The 26,971-nt window shown below is 45.6% G+C and overlaps 1 protein-coding gene across 2 annotated transcripts in view; it reads right to left on the minus strand.

Annotated features, from left to right (window-relative positions):
• Positions 1-26,971, minus strand: part of LOC126284824 (glucose dehydrogenase [FAD, quinone]-like) — an 87,057-nt gene that overhangs the window by 21,655 nt on the left and 38,431 nt on the right. The window contains exons 2-7 of one of the 2 annotated variants that reach the window (XM_049984035.1): positions 25,252-25,614; positions 22,282-22,462; positions 13,270-13,526; positions 7,507-7,602; positions 975-1,165; positions 728-893 (exon numbers count right to left, since the gene is read on the minus strand). In XM_049984035.1, coding sequence (XP_049839992.1) covers positions 728-893; positions 975-1,165; positions 7,507-7,602; positions 13,270-13,526; positions 22,282-22,462; positions 25,252-25,595 — 1,235 coding nt within the window. In that variant the 5' untranslated portion in view covers positions 25,596-25,614. The remainder of the gene's footprint in view (positions 1-727; positions 894-974; positions 1,166-7,506; positions 7,603-13,269; positions 13,527-22,281; positions 22,463-25,251; positions 25,615-26,971) is intronic. The other variant, XM_049984036.1, reaches the window with a different exon arrangement.

A 26,971-nucleotide genomic window follows, 5' to 3' on the forward strand; every position in this document is an offset into this window, starting at 1 on the left:
AGGAGTGATTTAAAATGGAATGATCATATAAAGTTGATCGTCGGTAAAGCAGATGCCAGACTGAGATTCATTGGAAGAATCTTAAGGAAATGCAATCCGACAACAAAGGAAGTAGGTTACAGTACGCTTGTTCGCCCAATGCTTGAATACTGCTCAGCAGTGTGGGATCCGCACCAGGTAGGGTTGATAGAAGAGATAGAGAAGATCCAACTCAGAGCAGCGCGCTTCGTTACAGGATCATTTAGTAATTGTGAAAGCGTTACGGAGATGATAGATAAACTCCAGTGGAAGACTCTGCAGGAGAGACGCTCAGTAGCTCGGTACGGGCTTTTGTTAAAGTTTCGAGAACATACCTTCACCGAAGAGTCAAGCAGTATATTGCTCCCACCTACGTATTTCTCGCGAAGAGACCATGAGGATAAAATCAGAGAGATTAGAGCCCACACAGAAGCATACCGACAATCCTTCTTTCCACGTACAATACGAGACTGGAATAGAAGGGAGAACCGATAGAGGTACTCAGGGTACCCTCCGCCACACACCGTCAGGTGGCTTGCGGAGTATGGATGTAGATGTAGATGTAGAACTACAGCAAACCTCATGGCGTGATCTGTCATCCATAAGCGTTTCGTGCATGGATACTGAAACGTGTTACACACGCACCAGCGGATGCGTCTGCACATCAGCGTCCTTAGCAAATTGACAGAATGTCTGGCTGTGACCTTACTTGGTGCTGATGAAGGCCATGGCCTCGCACTCGGGCAGTGCGTAGAAGGGGCCGCTGTTGTTGACGGCGAAGTTGATGAGGGCGGACAGCGTGAGGATGCGCGGGACGACGAAGGCGGGCCCCACGGGGTACTGGCCGGCCGGCGGGTGCATCGTGAACACCGTGCCTGGGGACGAGCAGGCAGAGAGTGAGCGGCTGGGCAGCGGGGCGCGGGGCGGCTGCCAGAGGCTGGGCGCGCGCCACTCACCGGCCAGGCACACGTGGTCCTGCAGGTTGCGGCCGACGCCAGGCGCGTGCACCAGCGGCGGGATGCGCAGGCGGCGCAGCTGGCCGGCGTCCGCTACGCCGCTGAGCGCCAGCAGCTGCGGCGAGTGCAGCGCGCCCGCGCTCACCACCACCTCGCGAGTCGCCTTCGCCGTGCGCAGCGCGCCGTTCTTCCTGCCGCGCACACACCACTCTCACACATCTCACGGCCGACACACGAGCCACGTCGCTTCCTGCTCGACCCGCACGCAGTGGCGGTCGCCAGGGCTAGTGACAACTACATCTAAATGACTACACTGCAATCGAGAACTAAATGCTTGGCAGAAGGTTCGTAGAACCACTTTCAAACCATTTCACTCGCGAATGGCACGCGGGAAAAGTGAACTCTTAACTGTTGCCGTGACAGCTCTTATTTCCGACAAGCCCCTCCACGAAAGATCCGTATCCTAAGACTGAAAAATTGCGTAGAACACACCAAGCAAGTAACTACAAGTAATCTGTTCAATTACAGACCCGTATCACTGTTTTCTTCTTCTGCATAGCTAGTTCATAGCATGTCGGTTACACCAGGGTGTTCCGTTTGTGGTACTGTCTCCTATTACATTTACTCTAATCGTACTTTATTTAACCTTCTCTAATGGCTTTCTCCTTTAATCTGTTTTGATACTACGACGGGTATCCACAAAGTACATTACGTTTTGGAATTAAAAATAAATAAAGTATTGGTATTTTTTTTATTATATACAGATGAAAGCCACACTTAAATACTACTTTTCTACATAGTTTCCATTTAGATTAAGGCACTTATCGTAGCGATGGACTTGCTCGGAAATTCCTTCCGTAAAATTCGGCCGCCTGCGCCTTCAACCACGTGGTTACCTCTTCTTTTGGGACAGAAAAGGTGTGATTTTTGTGGATTTCCTGAAAAGAGGCACTACAATAAACTCTCAAACGTATTGCCAAACTCTGCACAACCTCAGAAGAGCAATACAAAACAACCGCAGGGGAAAGTTGGGCTCAAAGATCTTGCTGATTCACGACAACGCCCGAGCCCACACGGCAAATGCCACTCGTGAAGTTCTCGAATCTTTTAAATGGGAGTTCTTCCCTCAACCGCCGTACAGTCCCGACCTGGCACCGAGCGACTTCCACTTATTCCCAGCAATGAAGAAGTGATTGGCTATGCAGCGTTTTGATGACGACGCACAGCTTCAAGAAGAGGTAACCACGGGGTTGAAGGCGCAGGCGGACGAATTTTACGACGAAGGAATTTCCGAGCTCGTCCATCGCTACGATAAGTGCCTTAATTTAAATGGCAACTATGCAGAAAAGTAGTTTTTAAGTGTGGCTTTCATCTGTATACAATAAAAAAATTTCCACTACTTTATTTATTTTTAATTCCAAAACGTAATGTACTTTGTGGATAGCCGTCGTACATCTTAATACTCTCATCCTCTACGACTTCTGTTTGAATCAGCCTCTTACTTTTTCTATTTTTTGGTCCAAGTTCCATGTTAAGCTTATACAAGAGCCCATTATCCGATCCTACATTGGCCGTTGATTTTAATAAACGGCTTTATTAGTAATAATGTAATAAATAATCGTCCACTGACCTCTTGTATTAAATGTTTCAAATGGCTCTAAGCACTATGGGATCTAATCGGCCTGGGTCGCTGAGCGGTTCTAGGCGCTTCACTTTGGAACCGCACCACACCGCTACTGTCGCAGGTTCGAATCCTGCCTCGGGTATGGATGTGTGTGATGTCCTTAGGTTAGTTAGGTTTAAGTAGTTCTAAGTCTAGGGGATTGATGACTTTAGATGTTAAGTCCCATAGTGCTCAGAGCCATTTGAACCACTATGCGACTTAACATCTGAGGTCATCACTGCCCTTGACTTAGAACTACTGAAACCTAACTAACCTAAGGATATCACACACATCCATGCCCGAGGCAGGATTCGAACCTGCGATCGTAGCAGCAGCGCGGTTCCGGACTGAAGCGCCTAGGATCGCTTGACCACAGCGGCCGGCTCTTGTATTATTACAGATGTATTTATGCTACGGCTTACGTTCGAAGTATGTGGTATTAATACGTAGTTCGATCAATTTGCATAAGTGAATTAGGTCTACTCCATTCTCATTTACTTCTGTTTCAGCAAATTTTTGTTTCATGCCTGGAATAATCAAATCGCCAATACGTCGATGTGATCGCCAATGAGCAACATTTCCCTCGTTTTGGGAACGGTGTAAGTTACAGCTTGAAGATTATCATAAATCATTTCTCTCTCTTGTTTATTTCTTGTAAGATTATGTAACTTGATCTCCATAGTCGTACTATAGAACAGGAGAGCATATTGATATGCATCGACAGCGCAGGAAGTAACTGTTGCTGTGTCAACAAATGCAGGAGAGTTCGCAGGCTCGGTGTGAACCCACAGTACCAAGGAGGAAGAAGAGGGGCGGGCGGGGGGGGGGGGGGGAATTTTGCCCAAAATTTAGAAGCTATTGCAGTCTAGTCAATTACTTTATTCTTTTAAATTTTGAAAAAATATATATTGTTTCTAATTAAATCTTCTACCTGATACCACAAAATTTTTAAAATTTTTTGGAAAACTAAAATTTGGCCCAGTGGCAGATTTCATTTTCCCCAATGACAGTCACATTGAATATTTTCAGGTTTAAGCACCTAACTTACACATCAGTCTCTTTTTAAAAAGAATCTTGTGAGTAAAAATCAACAAACATTTAACGAAATTTGCATTTGTAATTTTTTCTCCAATTGGGCATACAGTATCCTTTCTTGGTTGTCCACATTCCCGAAAATGTGTTAACCCTCCTAAGAGTGTGGTAAAAGATATTTTCATGCTCTAAACCTTATTAACACATAAGTACGTCTTTAAAGAGATTGTTCTTCATATAAGTCAGCAACAATCAACGAATTTATTGTTTTTTAAAGTTTTTTTGGTGTAGGCTTGAAGTACCGCTCTCAGTAATGTGTGTTATTAAAAATGCGTTTGTATTGCTAGGGTTACGGCTCAAGTGACGTAAGCAGCCGCTTGGGGTGCTAATCTGAGAGGGTCGCCAGAAGAGCCCAAGTGCAAGATTTTTAATTAGTAGTGAAAACCGTACGGGTCAAAGCGTAGAAGGAAACCGAGGGAAGGGTGCAAGATCCTAAGTCGATTGTTCGGAAAAATATTTTCGAAATGGCCCTGAGTATAGAAAGGGTGGCAGCGGGCTCTGCGCGCAGGTGTTGCTTCTGTTCCAATTGCCGTTGTTGCCTTGGCCGGACACGCTCTTACTTTTATTGTTGGAATCACTCGAGCGTGCTTCTTGCGAATATTTCTGGAAAAACTGCTTTGCTCTTAAGCGATCGTTTTGTGGCACACGATATGGAATTGTGTGACCAAAAAGGGCCAATAAAAATAACAAATCTAGTTGTATCGCATTGTTTCTGTTGTTTATCAAACGACGATTCCGCAACCGTGGAGCAAGAAGAGCCAGTGGAAATTTCTCAGTCCTCTTCCTGATGATGACTGGTTGAAAGAGCCAAATGTTAAAAACAGTTCCAGAGCTGACTCGAGTTCTCGCAATCCTCGGCCCTCGTGTGGTTAGGGGCGCCCTTCTGGAACAGAACTTTTCTTTTAAAGTACTCGCATTTATCATTCCGGAAGCCAGCAGATGGTGATCGTTCTCTATCGACGAGATTACTTTTCCAGTGCGGAAAGCCCAAAAGCATTTGTAAGTGCAATCTCTTGCCCGAGATTGGATTTCTGCTTGCAGCCTTTCCGAGTGTTGCGGTGTCTTGAGTTTGGATATGGTCGGTAAACAGGGCCCTTACGTCAAATCGCACAACCGCTTACTAACTGGGAGAATGTGCATTCCTTTATAGTTACGGCGAGTTGTAAACGGAGACAATAAATTCCATTGTTTCTGTGGAAACCTGAAGTGTGAAGTTCTCGTATGGTTTTTAGTTGTTGGCTTCAAATACTTCTCGTTTTGTTGTTGCGAAGATTACTGGCGAAATTTTGGTAAGATACCCCTGGTCGCGTTGTGTAAACTGAACTGTGTACATGTTCCAGTCTAGTGGTCAGATTTCGGGATGTTTCTGAAAGTAGAGCTTTTTGTTATTGGCATCGGTGTAGAGAGAAGTATGACCTTCTCTCGCGGGCCAAAGCGTGGCTGGCGGCACGTACGAGTATTCAGACGGCGCGTGGAGTCCGGACACGGGCGCAGTTCGCACTGGGCGAGGCGCCCCGAGTGCTCTGAATGCGGACTGAAGCAACGTTTCAACCTGCTCAGCACTGCCACTGGGCAGAAGACTTCCTGGCGGAAAGGCAGCAACAGTCTATTCTCGCACAAAGGACGAGCCAACGATTCGCCGTTTATAGATACACGGACGCAGAAAAACGAATTTTTGTTGTAATATTCCATTTGTCAAGAGATGTGAGACAAGTGAGCTGCTATTATGTTTCGCAAGCTATATATAGTATGTTGTGTAGGCGGTGCACGACTTGTCATTTCCTTTTCTTTTTTTCTTTTTAATGACAACATTTAGGATCAGCTGTTAGCATAGTCAGTGTGAACCCGAACACCACCGACAAAACTTCGGAGGACCGTAGTGCTTTCATCACGGATATTTCTCTAGTCACCTCCACGGGGTAGGCGTGACAGAGTCCCCAACTTTATCGTATTACTCAACATTATTAGCTAAATTAAAACACCCGTTCTTCTCGACTGAGCGGAATCGCTATCAGCAAGTAAGTTCGTGCAATATATTAAGCAAGCAGGAACATGAATTTCCCTCTAATGCCACAACAGTCTTCGCAGCAGAAGACGTAACATTTTACATGTTTATCCTAGGCGTATTAAAAGATTGTAACCCGTCCACAAAACAGTGTATCTGTCCCCCGGGAGCTGTTATACCGATCCACTGACTGTCAACCAGACCAAAGTACGATATCTACAATGTCCAGTCTCATTAATGTTACCATGTATCAGAAGCCTGAGTAACCACCTTTAGTAGGAAGAGTGTCAGTCAGGTTCTGGAAACACATTGACAGGGATGAAACTTCCTGGCAGACAAGACTTTTGCCTTACGCGGGCAAGTGCTCCACCAATTGAGCTACCCAAGCACGACTGCAAGATTCGCACAAGAGCGTATGTGAAGTTTGGAAGGTAGGAGACGAGGTACTGGCAGAGTTGAAGCTCTGAGGACGGATCGTAAGTCGTGCTTGCATAGCTCAGTTGGTAGAGCGCTTGCCCGGGAAAGGCAAACGTCCCGAGTTCGAGCCTCGTCCGGCACACAGTTTTAATCTGCCAGGAAGTTTCATACTAGCGCACACTCCGCTGCAGAGTGAAAATTTCGTACTGACAGGGATGTTGAGTCAGTGCCGTGGCCAGCTGTCCCAGGGTTCACGGCTGAGGATCCGTGGCGCCAACTTGGTCCCACAGATTCTCGACTGGGTTTAAATCCGGCGAGTTTGGTGGTCAACGGAATGCGGTGAACCGACTTTGGCGTTATTCGAACCACGCACGTTCACTGCAAGCTGTGTGACACGCTGCGTTGCTCTGCTGGTAAATGCCATCGTGACGAGGAACAGCGAACTGCACGTAGGGATGGACTTGGTCTCCAGTGTTACGTGCGTTCTTCTGTTGATCCACTGCGCCTTCCAGAAAGACGCTATCGTCCAGAGAATGTCATGAAAACATTCCCCAGACCGCAACACTCCCTCCTTCGGCCTTGGACCCTACCCACTATTGTTGCAGGGCCGTGCACACCAACGGCCATCTGCCCGACGGAGCATAAAAAGTGAATCATCCGAAAAGGTCACCTCCGGTCACGTTCGGATGTGCCACTGGCGTGCAAATTCCAGCCATCGTAGCCGATGGGTGCACGAACCAGGTGCCTGCTACCGACGCCGTACTCAGCGAGGTCCTTTGGACGGTCGTTGCGTAGACACTGTGGGTAGCCCCTTGGTCCACAGTTGCACGTCCATTCGCCCGTACACGTCTCCGCATCCGTCGCCCACACTTGTCATCTATGGCCCACGGTGCACCACATCAGCGCCGACTGTTCTGGATAACGAATTTCGTCATGCACGGCATACTTTAACCACAATGGCACGTCGGTAGTGTGCAAAATTAATCCACTCGGGAATGCTTTTCCACCCTTGGCCCAAAGACCAATAATCGCGCCATTTCTCACGTCAAATAAACCACTCTGCTTGCGGCGCCGACTGCACTGCTAGCCGCCCCCTCCTGCCTGGCACACCGCAAATGGCGCTGTCGTCTGTGAGTGTTCATGGCACTGTTTCGAGGGAAAAAGGTAAAGATGAGTTCCTGTTTTCTATTACCGCGATGTCTTGTTACGATCTGTTGTTGTGTACTACGTGATCTGTATGTTTACAGAAAATCTGTTCCAATCATGGTAAGTACCACAAACGTAATGTGGTTCTGGCTGCATACTGCGCATATCAGACGCAAATAAATGTAATATATCTGCAGATAAGCACTTACCTGTACGTGACTCCGTAGGCAGCCTTGGTTTCTGGGTTTATCAATATTTTCACAACATGGGAATGCATACTAATGTCCAAGTTGTGTCTATGGCACCTGCGAAAATATTTAACGACAAAAAGTTAGCAATAAGGACAAATTAAAAGAATAGCGTCATAGTAAACTACACACAACATAAGCGGTCACGCTCTAGTGCGCTACTTTTGTAAGACGCTTGTTAGGGATGAAAACTATCTTATTAGGCACACTATTCTTAAAATTTCCGCTTTTTGTTTCTTTTATTCATTTTTGCGTACATTTGGTGTGCCCTTGGCCTGATGATACTTCCAGCCGTCGTTCTTTAAATTCTAATTACAAATAGCGTTACGGTGGGTAGAGGACCAGGCGTCAGTCTCTAAGTTTCAGTTACAAACAGTTTTACGGTGAATGGAAGAGAGAAAATTTACTCGAAAAAAGCGGAAACAGTAAAAATAATAGCATTTCCAGATTCACAGTCAAAAACTATGTTTGCCATGAGACAGCATATGTAGAAGTAAATTTAATCGTTTCATCTACAGGGAAAAGAATTCACAGTAGAGCTAGATTTCAAAAATGACCATACAATTTGACAAAAAGAGAGAAACCAAGGGGGAAAAGTTAGTAGAACAGTATATGAACGAAGATGAACAGTAACAGAAAAAAGACTATATATGGAGGCAGTTAAAAGTAAGAAGAAAAAACAGTGGATTGTACAGACAACTGGTACGTTCCAGTGAGAACCGACTGGTTGACATGGCGGCGATCTGGTGAACATAGAACAGATGACCGTTACGTAATTTGGACTTGGTAGAGTCTCTGTCCTAATGTTTGATTGGTCATATGAAGACCGCTTTCTTACATGATTTGAATTGTTTTTTACTTGAATGGTTCAACTGGCTCTGAGCACTAAGGGACTTAACGTCTGAGGTCATCAGTCCCCTAGAACTTAGAACTACTTAAACCTAACTAACCTAAGGATATCACACACATCCATGCCCGAGGCAGGATTCGAACCTGCGACCGTAGCAGTCGCGCGGTTCCGGACTGTTGCGCCTAGAACCGCTTGGCCACCCTGGCCGGCTTTTTTACTTAACTTTGTGACTGATACTCTTCCTGTTGGCTGAGCCGTTATCTAGCCTTTCTGTGAATTTTGTAAATTTTTGTTATCGTATTTTCAGACGCAGGGCTCGGGGACCAAACTAGCAGCTGCTTAATGAACGTGCAAAAAGCCTTTTCAGATGGTTTTAATTAAATGTCCATAAAATATATTTCGATCTGTATGAGCATTAACCACAGTGTGGCTGGCCGGTCTAAATCGTTTCTCCATCACAATGATTCTATCTGGTTCTGGCAAACGCCCACCCCCATTTTGCAAGCCAGCCGTTAACTCGCTAACAATTTATACGACGAGTTCATGGGTAAAGCAGACTGCTAAAAACAAATACCAGTTACCTGTGTAGTGGAGCACGTAATAAATAAAGCAAACATGTAACAAAGAACGATGTTAATAGTTAAATTTGATGTCTCCTTCTGAGAACCTCTTCGATAGCTTACGTGTGTCCAGAGCGCCACTTTTCTCCACTTCGAATGATCGATCACAGCTGAATTCACGCCAGAACTGATGCAAACGTTTGTGGCAACCATATGTAGTAAACATAGTATGAATAACGCGCAATGCTGTTAGTAAATAATTTCCATTGTAATAACTATTTCTCAAGGTATTTTACAGTGTTCAATGATCAACTTGAAGTGCATAAATGTGCAAATGATCAACTATAACCTGACGCGGTGACGTATTTTACCTTCAGCAGAAGCAAAACTTGGCAGCGGTCTAGCCGTCAGACCAGCACGTGGGCTTGGCCGGCACACGGGTGGATGACCGTGCGGTCCGCCGATCTCCGTTGGGAACCGCGGTGCACTCGGCCCTTGTCAGGCAAACTGAGGATCCACCCGAGTGAGAGGGACCGACTCTGGGAGAGCGGGGTGCTCACCACGTACCCACGTCCGGTGCACCAATAGGAGTACCTTTGAGTCTTAGAGGCTTGTTCGGACGGAGCGTAGTTGTAGATTTAGACGTAAGACTTCCTAGTAACGTGTAACTTTACCCAGCGTAAGGAGAAAAATGGAATTCCAGACTTCAACACTTATATTCTTCGTGATTTATCAGAACTACAAAATATTTCCATCACTGCATTTTTCATACAAAGGAGTAACATTGTAAGAGGAGAACACAGTGCAGAAGCATTTAAAATAAGGCACCTGCTGTCCTGCCTGTCCGAGAACGCACATACTGTTCACACCCGATAATATTTCCGTTCACATCCAGCAACTTCTGTCTGAAGCATCACTAAAATGGTCATGTTGTTCCTGTGACTTTTTTTACGTTCTTCACTTTGTATACTATAATAAATGAAACTCGGGTCATTTCATTATTTCCGTCTAAATGCCGCAGGGAAAAAAAAGTGGCTAATCACATCATTCAGGCACAGGCGTTGTCTCATGTGTTATGACCGTCAGTTAATTCCAAAGCGGCTGTGATGCAGAAGTAATAACAGAGTGCCATTAGGATGCCGCGCAAGTATTTCGAGGCGGATTGTGACTGTTTCCCTCACATCGTAAATTATATCACGTACTTCCGAGATCTTGAGTCCTAGAGTACCTGGATTCGCAAACCGGAAATTGCTTTGTAAAGCAAAGTGGAATCCTGTTTTGCTTACGGTATTCCCTTTTTAGACTTTACTCAAATGTGATTCTAAATACCGAGACTTACATTTAACACGAAGGATTTTGCAACTGTAGCTTCTTCGCTTCCGCTTTCAGTAGAAGACAAGATAAAGTGCTTTTTACATTAAATCATTAAATTCTCAGATATTAGCGATTTAGTTTATATCAGTTCCTTAAAAATAACTTGAGTATATGCAGCCGGGCAACGTCCTCGACAACCGTCAATGGATCGCTTTTGCAATCTCTCGATTGCGTCAGCCACAGCTCCTCGCCATGTGCTTCATGCGACGCCTTATGTCAACGGAAAATGTGTGTATATATGTTTGTGCGTGTGTGTGTGTGTGTGCGCGCGCGCGCATGTCTATGTGGTTCTCGTTAAAGAAAATGAAATGTTGTTTAAAGTGCATTTTTGTCTGTCATTCGACACAGCAGCCACAAATTAGTCTAGTGAGCTATGTGTTATAACTAAATGTGGCAACAAAAGCTTTTAGTACACCTTTTACAGTGGATTAGCAGCCAACGTGATCGCCTGTATCTTTGCTGACGCTGAGTTTCTGTCGTGATTCAAGAGGATCGAGGACGCATATAGAAGCTACCCGAAACAGTATCTGGTGGGTTCCATTCTTGATAGAAGTCAGACGCCAAAGTGTGCGTTGTCATTAATTTTGTTACTATTCTGCGAGACGTATTTGATAAAAAGTGAGTTACATAAATGAATTAGACTAGCATGAACATACAGGTGCGTGAAAAAATAGCTTTTGCTTGAAGAGGGAACGCAAATAAGCCAGACTACACTACTTTTGAAGCCATTTTATGTACGCGAGTTTGATTCTTTAAAGAATGGGTGTTTTACTGGTTGCTCAGAAATGGCCTAGCGACAGCCAGAGTAATGTTTCGAGAATGATTTTTCCGTCTGCAGCAGAGTACCGTGTGTGCTGATTTGAATCTTCCAGGCGGATTAAAGCTGTCTGCCGGCCCAGGGCTTGAACCTCGCACCTTTGCATTTTCCGGCGAGTACCCTAGTGACGGAGCTGTCCAAGCACGACTCACGACTTGCGATCGTAGGCTGTGACTAAGCAATTTCTCTGCGACATCCTTTCTTCCAAACGCGCTAGTCGTGCGAAGTATGCAGCATAACTTCGCTGGACTTTGGAAACATCATCAGCGACTTCGATCACCTGACGATAGCTAAATTCGCCATAAACTTTACACAGTGTATATTCTTTTTCAGAAATCATGGCGGCTGCTATTCTGTTCTTCACATTCCCTCGTATATCCCCACAAGAAAATATCGCATGGTGTTACGTCTGGCGGCCTTGGAGGCCAAGAAAGCAGAGCAGTGAGTCGGGGTGCCGTGCGCCCTGTGCAGCTCTGAGGCAGAGTGTCACGTGAGAAACTGAAGTACGTTGTTGTAGGGGCCATCGCGTCGGAAACTGAAGTCATGGGTGTCCTCCTGGAATTGTGAAAAAAGCCGTTTCTGCAGCATTCGAAAACAGCTGAACACTGGATAGGGCGCACAGGACCGCTAGACGCTGTCCTCCATTCTTGACGACCACGGTCGCCGGAAACGGACTCCAAAAATGGTTCAAATGGCTCTGAGCACTCTGGGACTTAGCATCTGAGGTCATCAGTACCCTACCTCTTAGAACTACTTAAACCTAACTAACCTAAGGACATCACACACATCCATGCCCGAGGCAGGATTCGAACCTGCGACCGTAGTGGTCGCGCGGTTCCGGACTGAAGCGCCTAGAACCGCTCGGGCATACCGCCCGGTACATGGACTCCATGCGTTATTTCCTTGCGAGGATATGCGAAGGAAAATCTCGTGACATACAGGAAAAGAAGAACAGAATAACAGCAGCCACAAGTTCTGTAAAAGAATATACGGTATGTAAAGTGTATGACAAATTTAGCTATCGCCTAGATCAGTGGTTCCCAACCTGGGGGTAATTACGCCCTGAGGGGTAAAATGAAATTTTCTGTAGGGTAAAAACCAAGCGATTCGATTCTGTTTGAGTCAAGAAACTAATTTATTTTCAAAACCTGATTAGTATTATCAAAGTTTTTAAGACTCTGATACTGACTATAGAAGTGATGAATAATTAGTTTTTGTCAATTAGTAGCGTTAATGCAATGGAGGTTAGAAGTTCCTCACGTAGTCCACCCAATACGCACGTGAGTTGTGCTTTGTCCTGTACATCGCTAATGATAGAAGTGAGACATATACCTAACGAATGCTGAATATGCGAAGAAAATATCTTCTTGAACTTGTAGATAGTACCTGTAGTAGTCCAGAAATTGCTTAGTTACTCGGTTCGAAACGTATAAATGAATTAATTGACAGCACGAGAAAGTATATACATAAGTGCTACCATAGTGCTATACACATTATTACTACTACTATTATTATTATTATTATTACTATTATTATTATTAGTGGTTGTAGTCAGACACAAACTGTTAGCAGCCTGTAGTCTTCCAATTTCCGCCATTTCAGAAGTAAGGAGTGCAGCAGTCGAGTGATTTACGGATTGTAAGTATAGTGGACACATTTTAACGTGTTTGATTTTACGTGGTGTGTGCAGGTGAAGCAAGTTCCGCTGTGGGGAGAACTAATGCAGGGGAGGTACGTTTTGTAACAAGTGTCTGCCCTCACTGTGGACGCTTATCTTTCTTATCTGAGGAGCAGTTGCCAGTAGCACGTGCGTTGCACGACGAATTCCTCCGTCATTCATTCTGAAACACTGACACACTCACAGAATCACTGACACAAACTATTTATCATTCATCTTACATCATTTGAAAAATAAAAGTGTTCCGAGAAAAGTCTGTCATTCTAGAGTTTAGTTACGTGCTATTGTTGGTTATAATGTGGGGGGGGGTCTGATGTCAGTCAGGGGTAATGGTGTAAGAGAGGTTTCCGGTAACCACTGGTCTGGGTGTTGATGGTGCTGCTGCTGGTGGACAGAACGCAGCTGGAGCCGCTATTCTTTTCGAGACACGCGCGCGCGGCCCGACCTGAGGAAGGCCTTGGCCAGGGAGCAGCGCAGGCCGTCGCGCAGCGTGCCGTGCGCCCTGGTGAAGCCGGTCTGGCGCGCGCCGTTCACGTCCGTGTCGCCGTAGCCCATCTCGCGGCCCGCCTCCAGGAACGCCTCCAGCATGGGCGTGTGGTAGCGGAACTCCTCCACCGTCAGCGGGCCCCGGCTGCCGTGGTAGGGCGAGTCCCGCAGCGCCGCGATGCGCACGCCCTCCGTCTTCTTGAAGTACGGCAGCACCTGCAGCGAGAGCCACGAGACGGCCACCGTGTACCGGCTGACGCACTGCCCGCTTGAGAGACGCTTTCAGCGCAAAGTATTATGTTTTTGAGGCAACAGATAGATCACAACCACAATTGGAAAGCCCATTGTCTAGAATTAACCCTTTAAGTGACAAAATGTTTTGTCAAGCGTAACAAATACACGTCAGTTTGTGCAGTTTGGCAAGAATAATCTACATCTACATCTACATCCGTACTCGGCAAGCCACCTGACGGTGTCTTGCAGAGGGTACCTCGAGTACCTCTATCGGTTCTCCCTTCTATTCCAGTCTCGCATTGTTCGTGGAAAGAGGGATTGTCGGTATGCCTCTGTGTGGGCTCTGATCTCTCTGGTTTTATCCTCACGGTCTCTTCGCGAGATATTCGTAGGAGGGAGCAATATACTGCTTGACTCTTCGTTGAAGGTATGTTCTCGAAACTTTAACAAAAGCCCGAACCGAGCTACTGAGCGTCTCTCCTGCAGAGTCTTCCACTGGAGTTTATCTATCATCTCCGTACCGCTTTCGCGATTACTAAATGATCCTGTAACGAAGCGTGCTGCTCTCCGTTGGATCTTCTCTCTCTCTTCTATCAACCCTATCTGGTACGGATCCCACACTGCTCAGCAGTACTCAAGCAGTGGGCGAACAAGCCTACTGTAACCTACTTCCTAAGTTTTCGGATTGCATTTCCTTAGGATTCTTCCAATGAATCTCAGTCTGGCATCTGCTTTACCGACGATCAACTTTATATGATCATTCCATTTTAAATCACTCAGTAAAACTGATGGATTCCTTATTGTTTTTGCAGTCGCCATGTGCTATGGCTGGTTATTTCCAAAACGCAGCTACTCGCGGCGGTCCATTGTGGTCTGTAATTATCGCATGGCAGCGAAACTTCGTATATACATTAAAGCGTTAATTGCGGAACCGATGTGTGCTGGAAAACATTTAGCTCCAATGGCGGCCACCTGGTGCAGATCTGGGTCTGTATTGCGTCTCGTCGGCGTCGCCGGTGCTCATGTTGAACAAACTGTGTAAGTAGTGATTAATAATAGATTCAACTTTATGCGTTTCTCGCTCTTTGACCTTTTCTGCCCTCGTCCCGTTTCTAACTAGTCACATATGCAAACGTTTATGTACCGTATCTTGCAATCACAGCGTCAGATTTGCACCTGGTGGCCAAAATTTGAACTAATTTTTTTTCCAGCGTAAATCGGTTCCGCATTACGGCATTAGCATATCTACCAAGTTTCACTCCGCGGTACGATAATCACAGCCAACAGCGGACCCTGTGAGAAGCTGCACTTTAATTACAACCGTCGGGTACCAATGAATCAGGAACACAAAATATGTATCGAAAAAATTTGATAAAACTGCAGCAAATCAGCAGTTTCAGCCTCAATTACTAAACATATGAAACCAGGAGGAAGAAATTTTCCAAAGCACCGGGCTTCACAATCATCTGTAGACCATGCGTATAAATGCACATTTGCAATTACATTATCAGAGTCGGTCTCACGACTTCATGAAATGCCTCAAGCACAGGTAAACAACGTACCCTACATGCTGCATCTGATTAGACGTTTCACCTGCTTGTAAAACTAGCACCTTTTTACCCAGATTACCATCAGTTACAATAGTAGCGTTTGAAACTGTAGAAATTGAAGCTGTATCATCAGCTTGAGACAAAACTTTACCATCTCGTGAGCAAGATGTATGAGACAGGCGAAATACCCTCAGACTTCAGGAAGAATATAATAATTCCAAAGAAAGCAGGTGTTGACAGGTGTGAAAATTACCGAACTATCAGTTTAATAAGTTACGGCTGCAAAATACTAAAACGGATTCTTTACAGACGAATGGAAAACTGGTAGAAGCCGACCTCGGAGAGGATCAGTTTTCATTCCGTAGAAATGTTCGAAAACGTGAGGCAACAATGACCCTACGACTTATCTTAGAAGATAGATTAAGTAAAGGCAAACGTACGTTTGTAGCATTTGTAGACCTAGAGAAAGCTTTTGACAATGTTGATTGGAATACTCTCTTTCAAATTTGAAGGCGGCTGGGATAACACACTGGGAGCGAAAGGCTATTGAGGATTTGTACAGAAACCAGATGGCAATTACGAGAGTCGAGGGGCATCAAAGGGAAGTAGTGTTTGGGAAGGGAGTGAGACAGGGTTGTAGCGTATCCACGATTTTATTCAATCTGTATGGTGAGCAAGCAGTACAAGAAACAAAAGAAAAATTTGGAATAGGAATTAAAATCCATGGAGAAGGAATAAAAACTTTTCGGTATGCCGATGACATTGTAATTCTGTCAGAGACAGCAAAGGACTTGGAAGAGCAGTTGAACGGAATGGACAGTGTCTTGAAAGGAGAATATGAGATGAACAGCAACAAAAGCAAAACGAGGATAATGGAATGTAATCAAATTAAATCGGGTGATGCTGTGGGAATTAGATTAGTAAATGAGACGCTTAAAGTAGTTGATGAGTTTCGCTATTTGGGGAGCAAAATAACTGGTGATGGTCGAAGTAGAGAGGGTATAAAATGTAGACTGGCGATGGCAAGGAAATAGTTTCTGCAGAAGAGAAATCTGTTAACATCGAGTATAGATTTAAGTGTCAGAAACTCATTTCTGAAAGTATTTGCATGGGGTGTAGCCATGTATGGAAGTGAAACAGGGACGATAACTAGTTTAGACAAGAAGAGAATTGAAGCTTTAGAAATGTGGTGCCACAGAAGAATGCTGAAGATTAGATGGGTAGATCACATAACTAATGAGGAGGTACTGAACAGCCATGAAGAATAAAGATGAAGAGTGTTAATAACGCATGTTTTATTTAAAACTCTGTAAGAGTTCTCACATTAAAAAAATTAGGACGGACTACTTTTTAAAACGGCCCTGTAGACCCAAATGTAATATTCGCGAATCTAAGTATTATCTCCCAAACTATAAAAACCAACAAAAACTGAGTGAATAATATGCATGTTACATTCAGATACGTGGATAAATTGTTTTCGCCATGGTGCATATTTTCAGTTATCATCGTACAAGTGGAGTGTCAGGGGAAATGATTTATAGTACCTCAGCGCCTAACATAATTTGTGTGCAATATCATCTTCTGTATTATTGTTCATTATTAGCAGTATTACACAGACATAATCAGTAAAATTGAATATAACTAGGAACTGAATTCACGGCGATGTGTTTGCCTGCATTCACAGCGCGGAAGATAATCGGCTTTATCGGCATTAGATGTGCTTACAAACGACGCACGCGTTGATTTTATACTACGTAATGTGGGAAATGTTACTATGAATTGAACTTACCGTTTTTCTGTGTCAGAAAACATGGGAGTAGTAAAGCCACAAGGGAGAAATTGTGGCTCAGTGTCTCTAAGGCCATCGATAAATATTCAGAACATTGCTCACGTGCTTCGTAATATCTCCAGTCTGCCGACTTAGAAACATGAAAATAGTATTCCTACTTATCTGAGAAACTACTGTGAGTATATTAACACCAATACAATCCACTGCTTGTAGTAAGTAAGGTAATAAACAGCACTTAAGACCTGTGGTATAAACATTTATAGTGTCACTTGTAGGGTTAATGAAGAGTCTTGGTTCAGCTACATTTTCAGTATTGCTGTTGTCGATTTAAAAATGAAAAATTTAGATTGTCCCGCATATTTCCATTCACTAATGTGTCGTTGAACCATTATCTGGTGAAATGTCAGTTAAAGGAAGAGTATTTTGAGAATGCAAAAGCGTGTTGTAAGAATTATATGTGGTGTTATTGTAGGGACATCCTGCAGAGACCTCTTCAGAAAACCGGACATTTTGACAACTTCTTAGTGCATACATTCATTAATGTCCTTTGTCATCACCAATATTTTTCTCATAACAAAAAATAGTGAAAATCATTACTGTCACAGCAGGACAACAAACAACCTCTACAATCCGTTCAGGGGGTTAACACTAGTACAGAAAGAAGTATAAATGGCTACACATGTACTCAACAACCTACCAGACGCCTTAAATACAAAGTAGATAATATGGTTGAGTTGAAGACTTAAAGAACTTTCTATTGCGCAACTTCTTCAACTTCGTTAAAGAGTATCTTCACAGAATTGTTCAAATTTAATGTTTTAGGTTATGTATAATTAGAATTTGCTCTTTAGTAGTATAATGTAATGTCACTTCACCATTTTACAATTAAATTAAATGTACAGCTTTGATGCCTCCCCATATGCTAGCGATCATTTTTCGTGGAATTCATGGAATACGAATAATGCAGTGTAGTGTAAAGAAAAGAGTAATAGGTTATCTATAACTTGCACAGCAACCAGATTGCAGCTCTTAGAATCGAAGGAGGTGAAAAGGAAGCTGTTGTTGAAAAAGGAATGAAACAGGGCTGTATCCTGTCACCGAAGTTATTCAGTATGTGCACAGAGAAAGCAGTAAAGCAAATTAAGGAGGCATTTCAAAAATGAATTTGAAGTTCATAGAAAAATAACTTTGAGGTTTGCCGATGACATTGTAATTCTGTCACAGACGACATAGGACTTGAATGGAGTGGATAGTATCTGAAACGAGATTATAAGATAAACACCGACAGAAGTAAAATAAGCGTGACGGAATGCAGTCGAATTAAATTAGGCGATTCTGTGGTAATTATATTAAGAAATCAGACACTAAATCTAGTCGACGAGTTTTGTTATTTGGGCAGTGTAGTAACTGAAGACGGCAGAAGCAAAGAGTATACAGAGAGAAAAGCTTCCCTGACAACAAATAGCAAGTCAATACCAAATTCAAGTTTACGTGTTAAACTGCTTGTTCTGCAATGATTTATCTCGAGTGCAGCCTTATACGGAAGTTAAACTCGGACCGGAAACAGTGCAGACAGCAGGAAAGTAGAAGTTTTTGAAATATGGTGCTGCAGAAGAATACTTGAGATTAGATCGGTAGATCGATTGTCTAATGAAGAGATACTGCGCTGAACTGAGGAGGGAAGAGATCCGCGGCACAATCCGAATGAGAGAAGGGGCAGGATGATACGACACACCCTGTCACAACAAGTAACACTTAATTCGGTCATGGAGCAAAGTGTAGGGGAAAGTAAGAAGGTACAGACTGATGTAGGCTGCAGCATTTGTGCAAACATGAAAAAAGACATGTACAGGATAGTGCAGCGTGGAGAGCTGCACCAAAATAGTTTATGGACTGATCACAACAACACCACCGTTACGTAAAAGTACACAGTTAATGTGAAAAGAAACTGCCAAAATGGATTGGAACTGCGCAGATGTCAGGAGGCACGTGGTTCATGCTTCGGCAGTGATGGAGGAGGGGGAGATTAGTGTTTAACGTCCCGTCGACAACGAGGTCATTAGAGACGGAGCGGAAGCTCGGGTGAGGGTAGGATGGGGAAGGAAATCGGCCGTGCCCTTTCAAAGGAACCATCCCGGCATTTGCCTGAAGCGATTTAGGGAAATCACGGAAAACCTAAATCAGGATGGCCGGAGACGGGATTGAACCGTCGTCCTCCAGAATGCGAGTCCAGTGTGCTAACCACTGCGCCACCTCGCTCGGTCGGCAGTGGTACTGGTCTTCATACATACAGCGGAAAAGCCGAGTCTGTGTGGTGAGCAGCAACTTCCCTTCTCATAACACTGTTACATTCCATCCTGGATTTTCCATTGTTTGATTTTGGTCTTCGTACAACCTGCTCATAGGTGGATGTCCACTTCTGACAAAAATCTAACCAGTATGACGTGTAGGCCACGAGACGTACATGCCGAAACATTGCCGTAATAATCGTAGGCAGATCTGTTCCTGTTTTTATTGTTGCCGTATAAAGTCTGTCCCACTGACTTCCGAATCATGAACATCCCTGTATATTTGTGATATCCGTGAGTTCACCTGCGTGGCCTCCACGGAAGAGATGTTATATATAATACTCGTGGTCGTTGAAACAAGAAGTTAACACGTATGGGCCATCTGGTGCGTAGTTCCGTGTTCAGCCATGTGCTCCGACACACTTGCGCCTGCTGCAGTATTGTACCGTGTCGTCAGTTCTGTCACAGGTGGCCGCCTATCCTGGTTCACAGAGAGGGCGAGTCTCCCACTTCCACGTTCCGTGCCAGGACGCGGACAGCCAACACCTGTTCGCCTACTCGCGGTTTCACCGTGCCTCAACCACTTCCCATAGACGCTCACGATAGTGGCATACGGACAGTCTACCAGCCCCGTCGTTTCGGAAATGCTAGTTCTCACGCTCCGGACCTTAACAATCTGCTCTTTGTCAAAGTCGCCTGTGTCAGTAGATTTCCCAGTTTCCGGCCTGTATCGTCTCTAGAATTATTTCCCCTTGATCGCTGCTCCGCTTATATACTTTCCTTACCGTATCGCCACCAAGCGGCATTGAATCTCGCGGTTTGCAGGGATCGTAATGTTTCGGCTGATGGGTGTATGTAGGAGGAATGATGTAGTATTATGACTCCTGACTGATTCTGAAAAAAGGACAGTCAGAACCATGTAAGGCTGCGATACACAACACTATCATAGTAGCGTCTCCCTCTGCAGTTTGTTGAGTATTTCTGTGGCACTCTCACGCTGAAAATAAACTCGTGCCAGATTGTGCAGCCTTTAATCGTAACCTTTTCTCTCTTTCATTATTCGGTAACAGTGCTAGATTGCCGAGGGATACTCAGGAATTGGTCTAACAAGAACTATGCATGCGTCCTCTTTTGTGCGTGAGTTATGGTGCCTTAGGATTTTTCTGATACAGTAATTGTGAGTCAGGCATCTACCTTTCTCATGACTGGATTTACGTAGTTATTCCATTCTGAATCCCTCCGAACAGGTAATCGTAGGACTGATCTGGAGAGAGCTTTTTTCCCTTGATCGTTGTTTGATCTAACTGTACATCGAAGATGCAGTGACGGAAATAACAGAAAGGTTCAAGAGTGCGATTCAAATCCAGGGTGAAAGGATATCAGTGGTACGATTCGCCGATGACAATCCTATCCTCAGTGAAAGTGCTGAGGAATTGTAGGATCTGTTGAATGGAACGAACAGCCTAATGAGAACAGAATATGGAATGAGAGTAAGTCGAAGATAGAGGAAACTAATGAGAAGTACCAGAAACGAGAACAGCGAGGAACTCAACATCGGGACTGGTGATCACGAGGTAGATGAAGTTAAGGAATTGCGCTACCTAGGTAGCAAAATAACCCATTGTGGACGGGGCAATGAGGACATAAGAAGCAGACTAGCGTGGCCAAGAAGGACATTCCTGGCTAAGAGAAGTCTGCTAGTGTCAAACATAGGCGTTAATTTCAGGAACAGATTTCTAATAATGTACATTTGTACAGCACTATATGTTGAAGAAACATCGACAATGGGAACCCGAACAGAAAAGAATAGAAGAATTTGAGATGTGGTGCTATAGAAAAATAATAAAAATTAGGTGAACTGATAAGGTAAGGAATGAGAAGTTCCTCTGCAGTATCGTCGAGAAAATGAATGTATGGAAAACATTGACAAGAAGAAGGATCAGGATGGCAGGATATCTGTTAAGACATCAAAGAATAACTTTCATGGTACTAGTGGGAGCCGTAGAGGGTAAAAACTGTAGAGGGGGGCAGAGATTAGGATACACACAGCAAGTAATTGAGGAAGTAGGTTGCGGTTGCTATTGTCAGATGAAAAGGTTGGCAGAGGAGAGAAATTCGTGGCGGGTCACATCAAGCCAGACCACTCAAAATGAATAAAGCTAACACCATTTGGACGAAATATGGGCTGTGAGAAGTACAAAAATTTCTGACTTTGTCCGAATGGTTTCAGAATAAATTAAAGTGCTGCAGTACAATCACAAGTTGAAGGACTGACAGGTGTTTTTACAATTAATAAAAGTGATTTTTTTTTCATTTATGGTATTAACAGATACACGTCACCAACATAAAAAATAGAAAAAAATATGGCGTAGAAAGGTGAAAGATCTTAAAAAGGAAGCATCACACATTCACTAAGTTGGAAGGACCAACATTAGGAAAGGATAGTGTAAGAAGAAGGAGATGAGGTGTTTCGAAGAGTGATTAGATTGTAGATGTAAAAAAAGAGATCAAATGGGTAGTAATTTGGAGTTGAAGGTATTGGGGAGGGTGGGGGAGGGGGTAGTGTCTTAGATATCAGAAAGGGAGTAGGGTACTGGATTGTGGATCGAGCCGTGATACGGAAGGGAAGAGAATACCGAAAAATTAAGAGGGTTGGGAGATATCTGATGAGGGATAGTCTAGGGAGGGAAGTTTTGGAACTGATAGGATGACTAATAATTCGTCAGGGAGAGCCCGTTGATTGGAGATCTAATGGCAGAGGTTATGGAGTGCGTGTAGAAGATGGGTTGTTGGGTTTTATCTTGGTATATGTGACAGCATACCAGGATTGGAAAATAAATATACCGAACAATGGGATTGTTGAAGTGAAGTTTGTGATAGTGTAGCGTATAGGGAAGCGTTCAGTGAGAGCAAGGACGAGGGACCCGTATGGTGGAAGCCAGCCGTATGCGGAAGGCAAGGTGGGGATGTATGCCTGAAGGAAGTGGAGGGAGCGCGAGAAGTTGGCAGGAGCGGAGTGCCCAGGCAGGGGAGAGGACGAGGTGGGGTGGAGGTAGGCGCAGCCGCCGCGCCGCGCCCGGCCGGCCAGAGCCTTCCGGCAGCCGGCGCACCTCGTCGTAGCTCCAGCCCGGGTTGCCCAGCTGCGCCCAGCGGTCGTAGTCGCGCCGGTTGCCCCGCACGTACAGCATGGCGTTGAGCGCGCTGGAGCCGCCCAGCACGCGGCCGCGCGGCCAGTTGCAGCGGGAGCCGCGCATCGCCAGGCAGTACTCGCCCGACGGCTCTGTCTGGAACCTGCGGGCAGACCGACCGCTCACCACGTACTTCTGCTAGTGGCCGCAGCAGCTGGCAAGTCGCTGCTACGCTCCAGTTAATGTAGACGCGCGTTGCCACCAGACAGGCCGAGTCTGCAGTTAACAGCTTAAATTTGAAACTTCCTGGCAGAATAAAGCCGTGTGCCGCACCGAGACTCGAACTCGGGACCGTTGCCTTTTGCAGGTGAGTGCTCCGTCAACTCAGCTGGCCAAACATGACTGACGACCCCTTCCCACAGCTTTACTTCCGCCAGTACCTCATCTCCTACCTTCCAAACATCCTCCAGGCTGTGGCTGAACCACATCTCCGAAGTATCCTCCTTCCAGCAGTGCTATTCCCGTCGGTTTCGCAGGAGAGCTTCTCTGAAGTTTGGAAGGTAAGAGAGGAAGTTCTGGCGCAAGTAAAGCTGTGAGGACGGATCCTGAGATGTGCTTGGGTGGTTCAGTCAGCAGAGCACTTGTTCGCGAAAGGCAAAGGTCCCGTGTTCGAGTCTCCGTCCGGCACGCAGTTTTAATCTGCCTCAGAAGAGTGAAAAAATTCATTCCAGCAATACATTAATTGGTGGAGAGAAGGAGAAAGCATTTCTAGTGTAGGCGGAAAAGGTAACGAACCGTGAAAGCAAACTTTTAAGCTGAACAAATCAGTGCCGAGCAAACTACGGCGGGAGGGATCTGAATGTCAGATAAATGGAAGTGAAGCATTTGCTGCACCCTCCTCCCCCACAAAGGCCACGTAAAATATCCAATGTCCTATAAATGATTTTTACAACTTTGATTACATATATTTCCGAAATGGGAACACGTAGAAAGGTGCGGGTTGCGGCATAATATTCAAAAAACCCTGTACATTTTTCCCTGCTTATTTTTAGTTATTCACGAAAATGACGACCTTTGGCCCTTATGGTAGCAGTTATTCAGCTCGGATTTGATTGGCAGTGTTGTTGCATATTCTTCTAGAGACATCGTGCCAAATTCTCTCGAACTCGTGTGCTAGATCGTTAAAGTCCCGAGCTGGTCGGAGGGCCCTGCCTGCTCCAAACTTTCTCAATTGGAGAGAAATTCGGCGACCTTGTTCACCAAGTTAGGGTTTGTCAAGGGCGAAGACGAGCAGTAGAATCCAACGCCGTGTGCGGTCGGGCATTATCTTGCTGGAATGTAAGCCCAGGATGGCTTGCCATGAAGAGTAACGAAATGGGGCGTAGAATATCGTCGACGTACCACAGTGCTGTGAGAATGCCTCGGATGACAGTGAAAGAGGTTCTGCTACGGAAATAAAGGGCACCCCAGAACGTGATTGCTGTTTGTCGGGCCGTATGAGGACCGACAGTCAAGTTCGCATCCCAGTGCAGTTGTCCGGGACGCCTCCGGACACGTCCGCAGCTTGGAACCTCACTGAATGGAGCGTAGACCTCTTCAGCAGTGAGTCCCGCTTCGAACTGAGCCCCTTGTCACTTCCCCCAGAAGGACATCCAAAAACGCTATCAGTCAGTGCCAAGGCGAATAACTGGTTGCATAAGCGCCAGATATGGACCAAAGATCCTTCTGCAGTTGTGGATTTGGCAATGAAAACGTTTTAATAACAACAGGTCGGTCAGCATTGATCGTTGAATTTGAAATATCTTGAACACTTTGTGAACTGCTTCTCTCGAATTAATCATCAAATTTTCTGACATTTTAATCATTTGTTTGTAAATATACATCATATCTGCCGGTTTCCTCTTCACTTGGATAATTCCTTCGTGGTGCGATGTTTCCATTGTCTTAGAATCAAGGTTGTAAAGATCCCACTGGAAAGCCCTATATAACCACGAGAGTTGTGGATTTGAAAATCAAAACGTATTAATAACAGGACGGTCAGCATTGGTCGTTGAACTACAAATCTCTATTACTGTTGCAAATCGGTTTCAATCACTGCGTGACCATATCAGTGCTAGTATTAAAGCCCTGTGGACTTGTAAAGACAAACAGTAAAACTGCAAGATCTGCTTACATCAATGACAGACCGAAGGTACAAATTCAACTGCCGGTCTGACAAATATCGTTCGTTGGTGATGTGTAGATACTGCAGTTTTACTGTTTCTATTTATAAGTCCACAGGGCTTTTATAATAGCACTAAGGACCACGCAGTGACTGAAATAGATTTGCAACGGTAATAAGGACTTGTACCCGCCAGGTTAGCCGAGCGCGCTAACGCGCTGCTTCCTGGACTCGGGTAGGCGCGCCGGCCCCGGGTCGAATCCACCCGGCGGACTAACGACGAGGGTCAGTGCGCCGGCCAGTCTGGATGTGGTTTTTAAGCGGTTTTCCACATCCCACTAGGTGAATACCGGGCTGGTCCCCACGTTCCGCCTCAGTTACACGACTCGCAGACATCTGAACACGTTCGCACCTTTCCACGAATTACACTAAACGCAGACGGCAGGGGTACAGGGTGGCGGCACGAAAGGCATCCGGCCACCCCTTTCCACTAACCTTGCCAAATCTGTTGCTAACAATGCCGACCCTGCGTCAACGCGGGACATGGCACCAGTGAAAGAAAGAAAGAATAAGGATTTCTGCTCGAACGACCAGTGCTGACCCTCGTTGTGTTATTAATACTGGTGTGGAGGTCGCGGTGCACGCAACTCCTGACGGAGTCCTGATACAGTCAAAACGTTGTTAGTGGGGGGCTGGTGTTAATGCTGATTTGAAGTGCTCAGTAGGTAGATGCGAGACGCAGGGAGAGCGATAGGGCGCCAGCGAGGAGCCACTGTGCGCGGGCTACTGGCCTCCAGTCCAGCGGCGACAGCTGCAGCGCGGGGAACATGAGCGGCACGTCGGCGAGCGGCGGTTCGTCGCCGCCCGCCTCCAGCAGAAGCACCCGCCAGCCCTGCACCTCGGAGAGGCGCGCCGCCAGCGTGGCCCCCGCCGACCCGCCGCCCACCACCACCACGTCGTAGCTGTCACGCGGCACGCGCACGTCCTGCGGCCGCTGCCACGAGTCGGTGATGTCGGGCCTGGACAGCTGGATGGTGAGCCGCACCAGCAGGATGTACGCCATGCCCGGCCCGAAGGCGGCCGCGATGCGCGCCGCCGTCGCCGCCGCCGAGTACCGCCGCGGGGGCGGCGCCATCGTCTCAGCCTAGTCGCACCTGCCGCACAGACACGGGCGCGGTCAACTTCTGCACGGGGTCACATCTACCGGGCCGCTATACTCGCGAAACTGACGTGTGGCACCGAAACTCGGTAGTTACGCTAATGCCTTAATGTTGGAGGGATTTACGCTCGAAAAAAAAAAATAGTTCCGATTTTGGCCACGTGGTACAAATTTGGCACTGGACATTGTTTGTATGGCGGTAAGACAGTCCGCTGTCATTTGACACAGACAAGCCATAACGTGAGTGAAGAGTACGGTTACGTCGACCTCGGTATCTCCGCGACCAGTGCGTCGAACAGCTACCAGAAGGGACCCGGGTTCCATTCCTGATCAGGTCGGAGATTTTCTCCGCTCAGAGATTGGCTGATGTGTTGCCCTTACGTTCGTTTCGTCGCAGCTAACATTCGACTATTGAGACGGCTGTATGGTCACACCCCGAAAGAAAATAAATTTAAAGAAAACAGTGTGGCCATCGAGAAGAGAGACTGTGCGCTCTTAGTGAAACTGTTTTATGTGAGTGGTAGGAATTGCAGTGCGTTGAGAAAATATCGCCGATTGAAAGAAGTGAGGAGAGGCCAGATATCAATAAAAGCTTCAAAGAACATGATAAGGAAATTCGAAAACATGTGCGAGTTTGGTGTGATACCTGGAAGAGGATGCCGTCCTATCCCGCTGTAAGTCACTGTTAAACCGCATGTTGTGCAATTGCACGCACTACATGCGACTGTGTGGTGTGTATCCGTAAGCATCTTTATTCTCGGTCCGTTCTTCTTTGAAGAGAATACACCCAGACTGTGTCAGACCCTGTCAGGAACATCACGAGTTCTGCACGTTATCGAGACGTCGTTGCACAGCATGTGATTCCTGGTCTGGAAGAGAGCACCTGCGTGGAAAGCACTGTTCTCATTCAAGATGGGGCGACACCACATATTGCGTGATCAGTAAAAGAGCTGCTTAATGCAATCTTCCACGAACGTTCATCTCCAGAGGTTTTCCGGGTGCATCGTGTGCAAGATCATCTGATCTGAATCCGTATGATATTTGACTCTGGGGATATCTACAAGAATGCGTTTACAAGGGACATGTTTACTCTCAACCTGATTCGAGGACCAGTATATAGGAACACATTGCTCGGATTCCACTGGAACTGCTGTTAGCAACTGCTGATTACGCTGTTTTACGGATTCAGCATCTTGTCTATCGCCCGGTGCTCATACTGAACAAATTCTATCAGTGGCTGTTAATAACAAAATCAACATTATACCTTTCTAATTTGTTTGACCTTTTCTTCTCATGTCCCGTTCATAATCAATTACATATGGAAACACTTCCTTACGTCTTTCTTGCATTCA

This window comes from Schistocerca gregaria, chromosome 8, assembly GCF_023897955.1.
Source record: "Schistocerca gregaria isolate iqSchGreg1 chromosome 8, iqSchGreg1.2, whole genome shotgun sequence".
Lineage (NCBI taxonomy): Eukaryota > Metazoa > Arthropoda > Insecta > Orthoptera > Acrididae > Schistocerca > Schistocerca gregaria.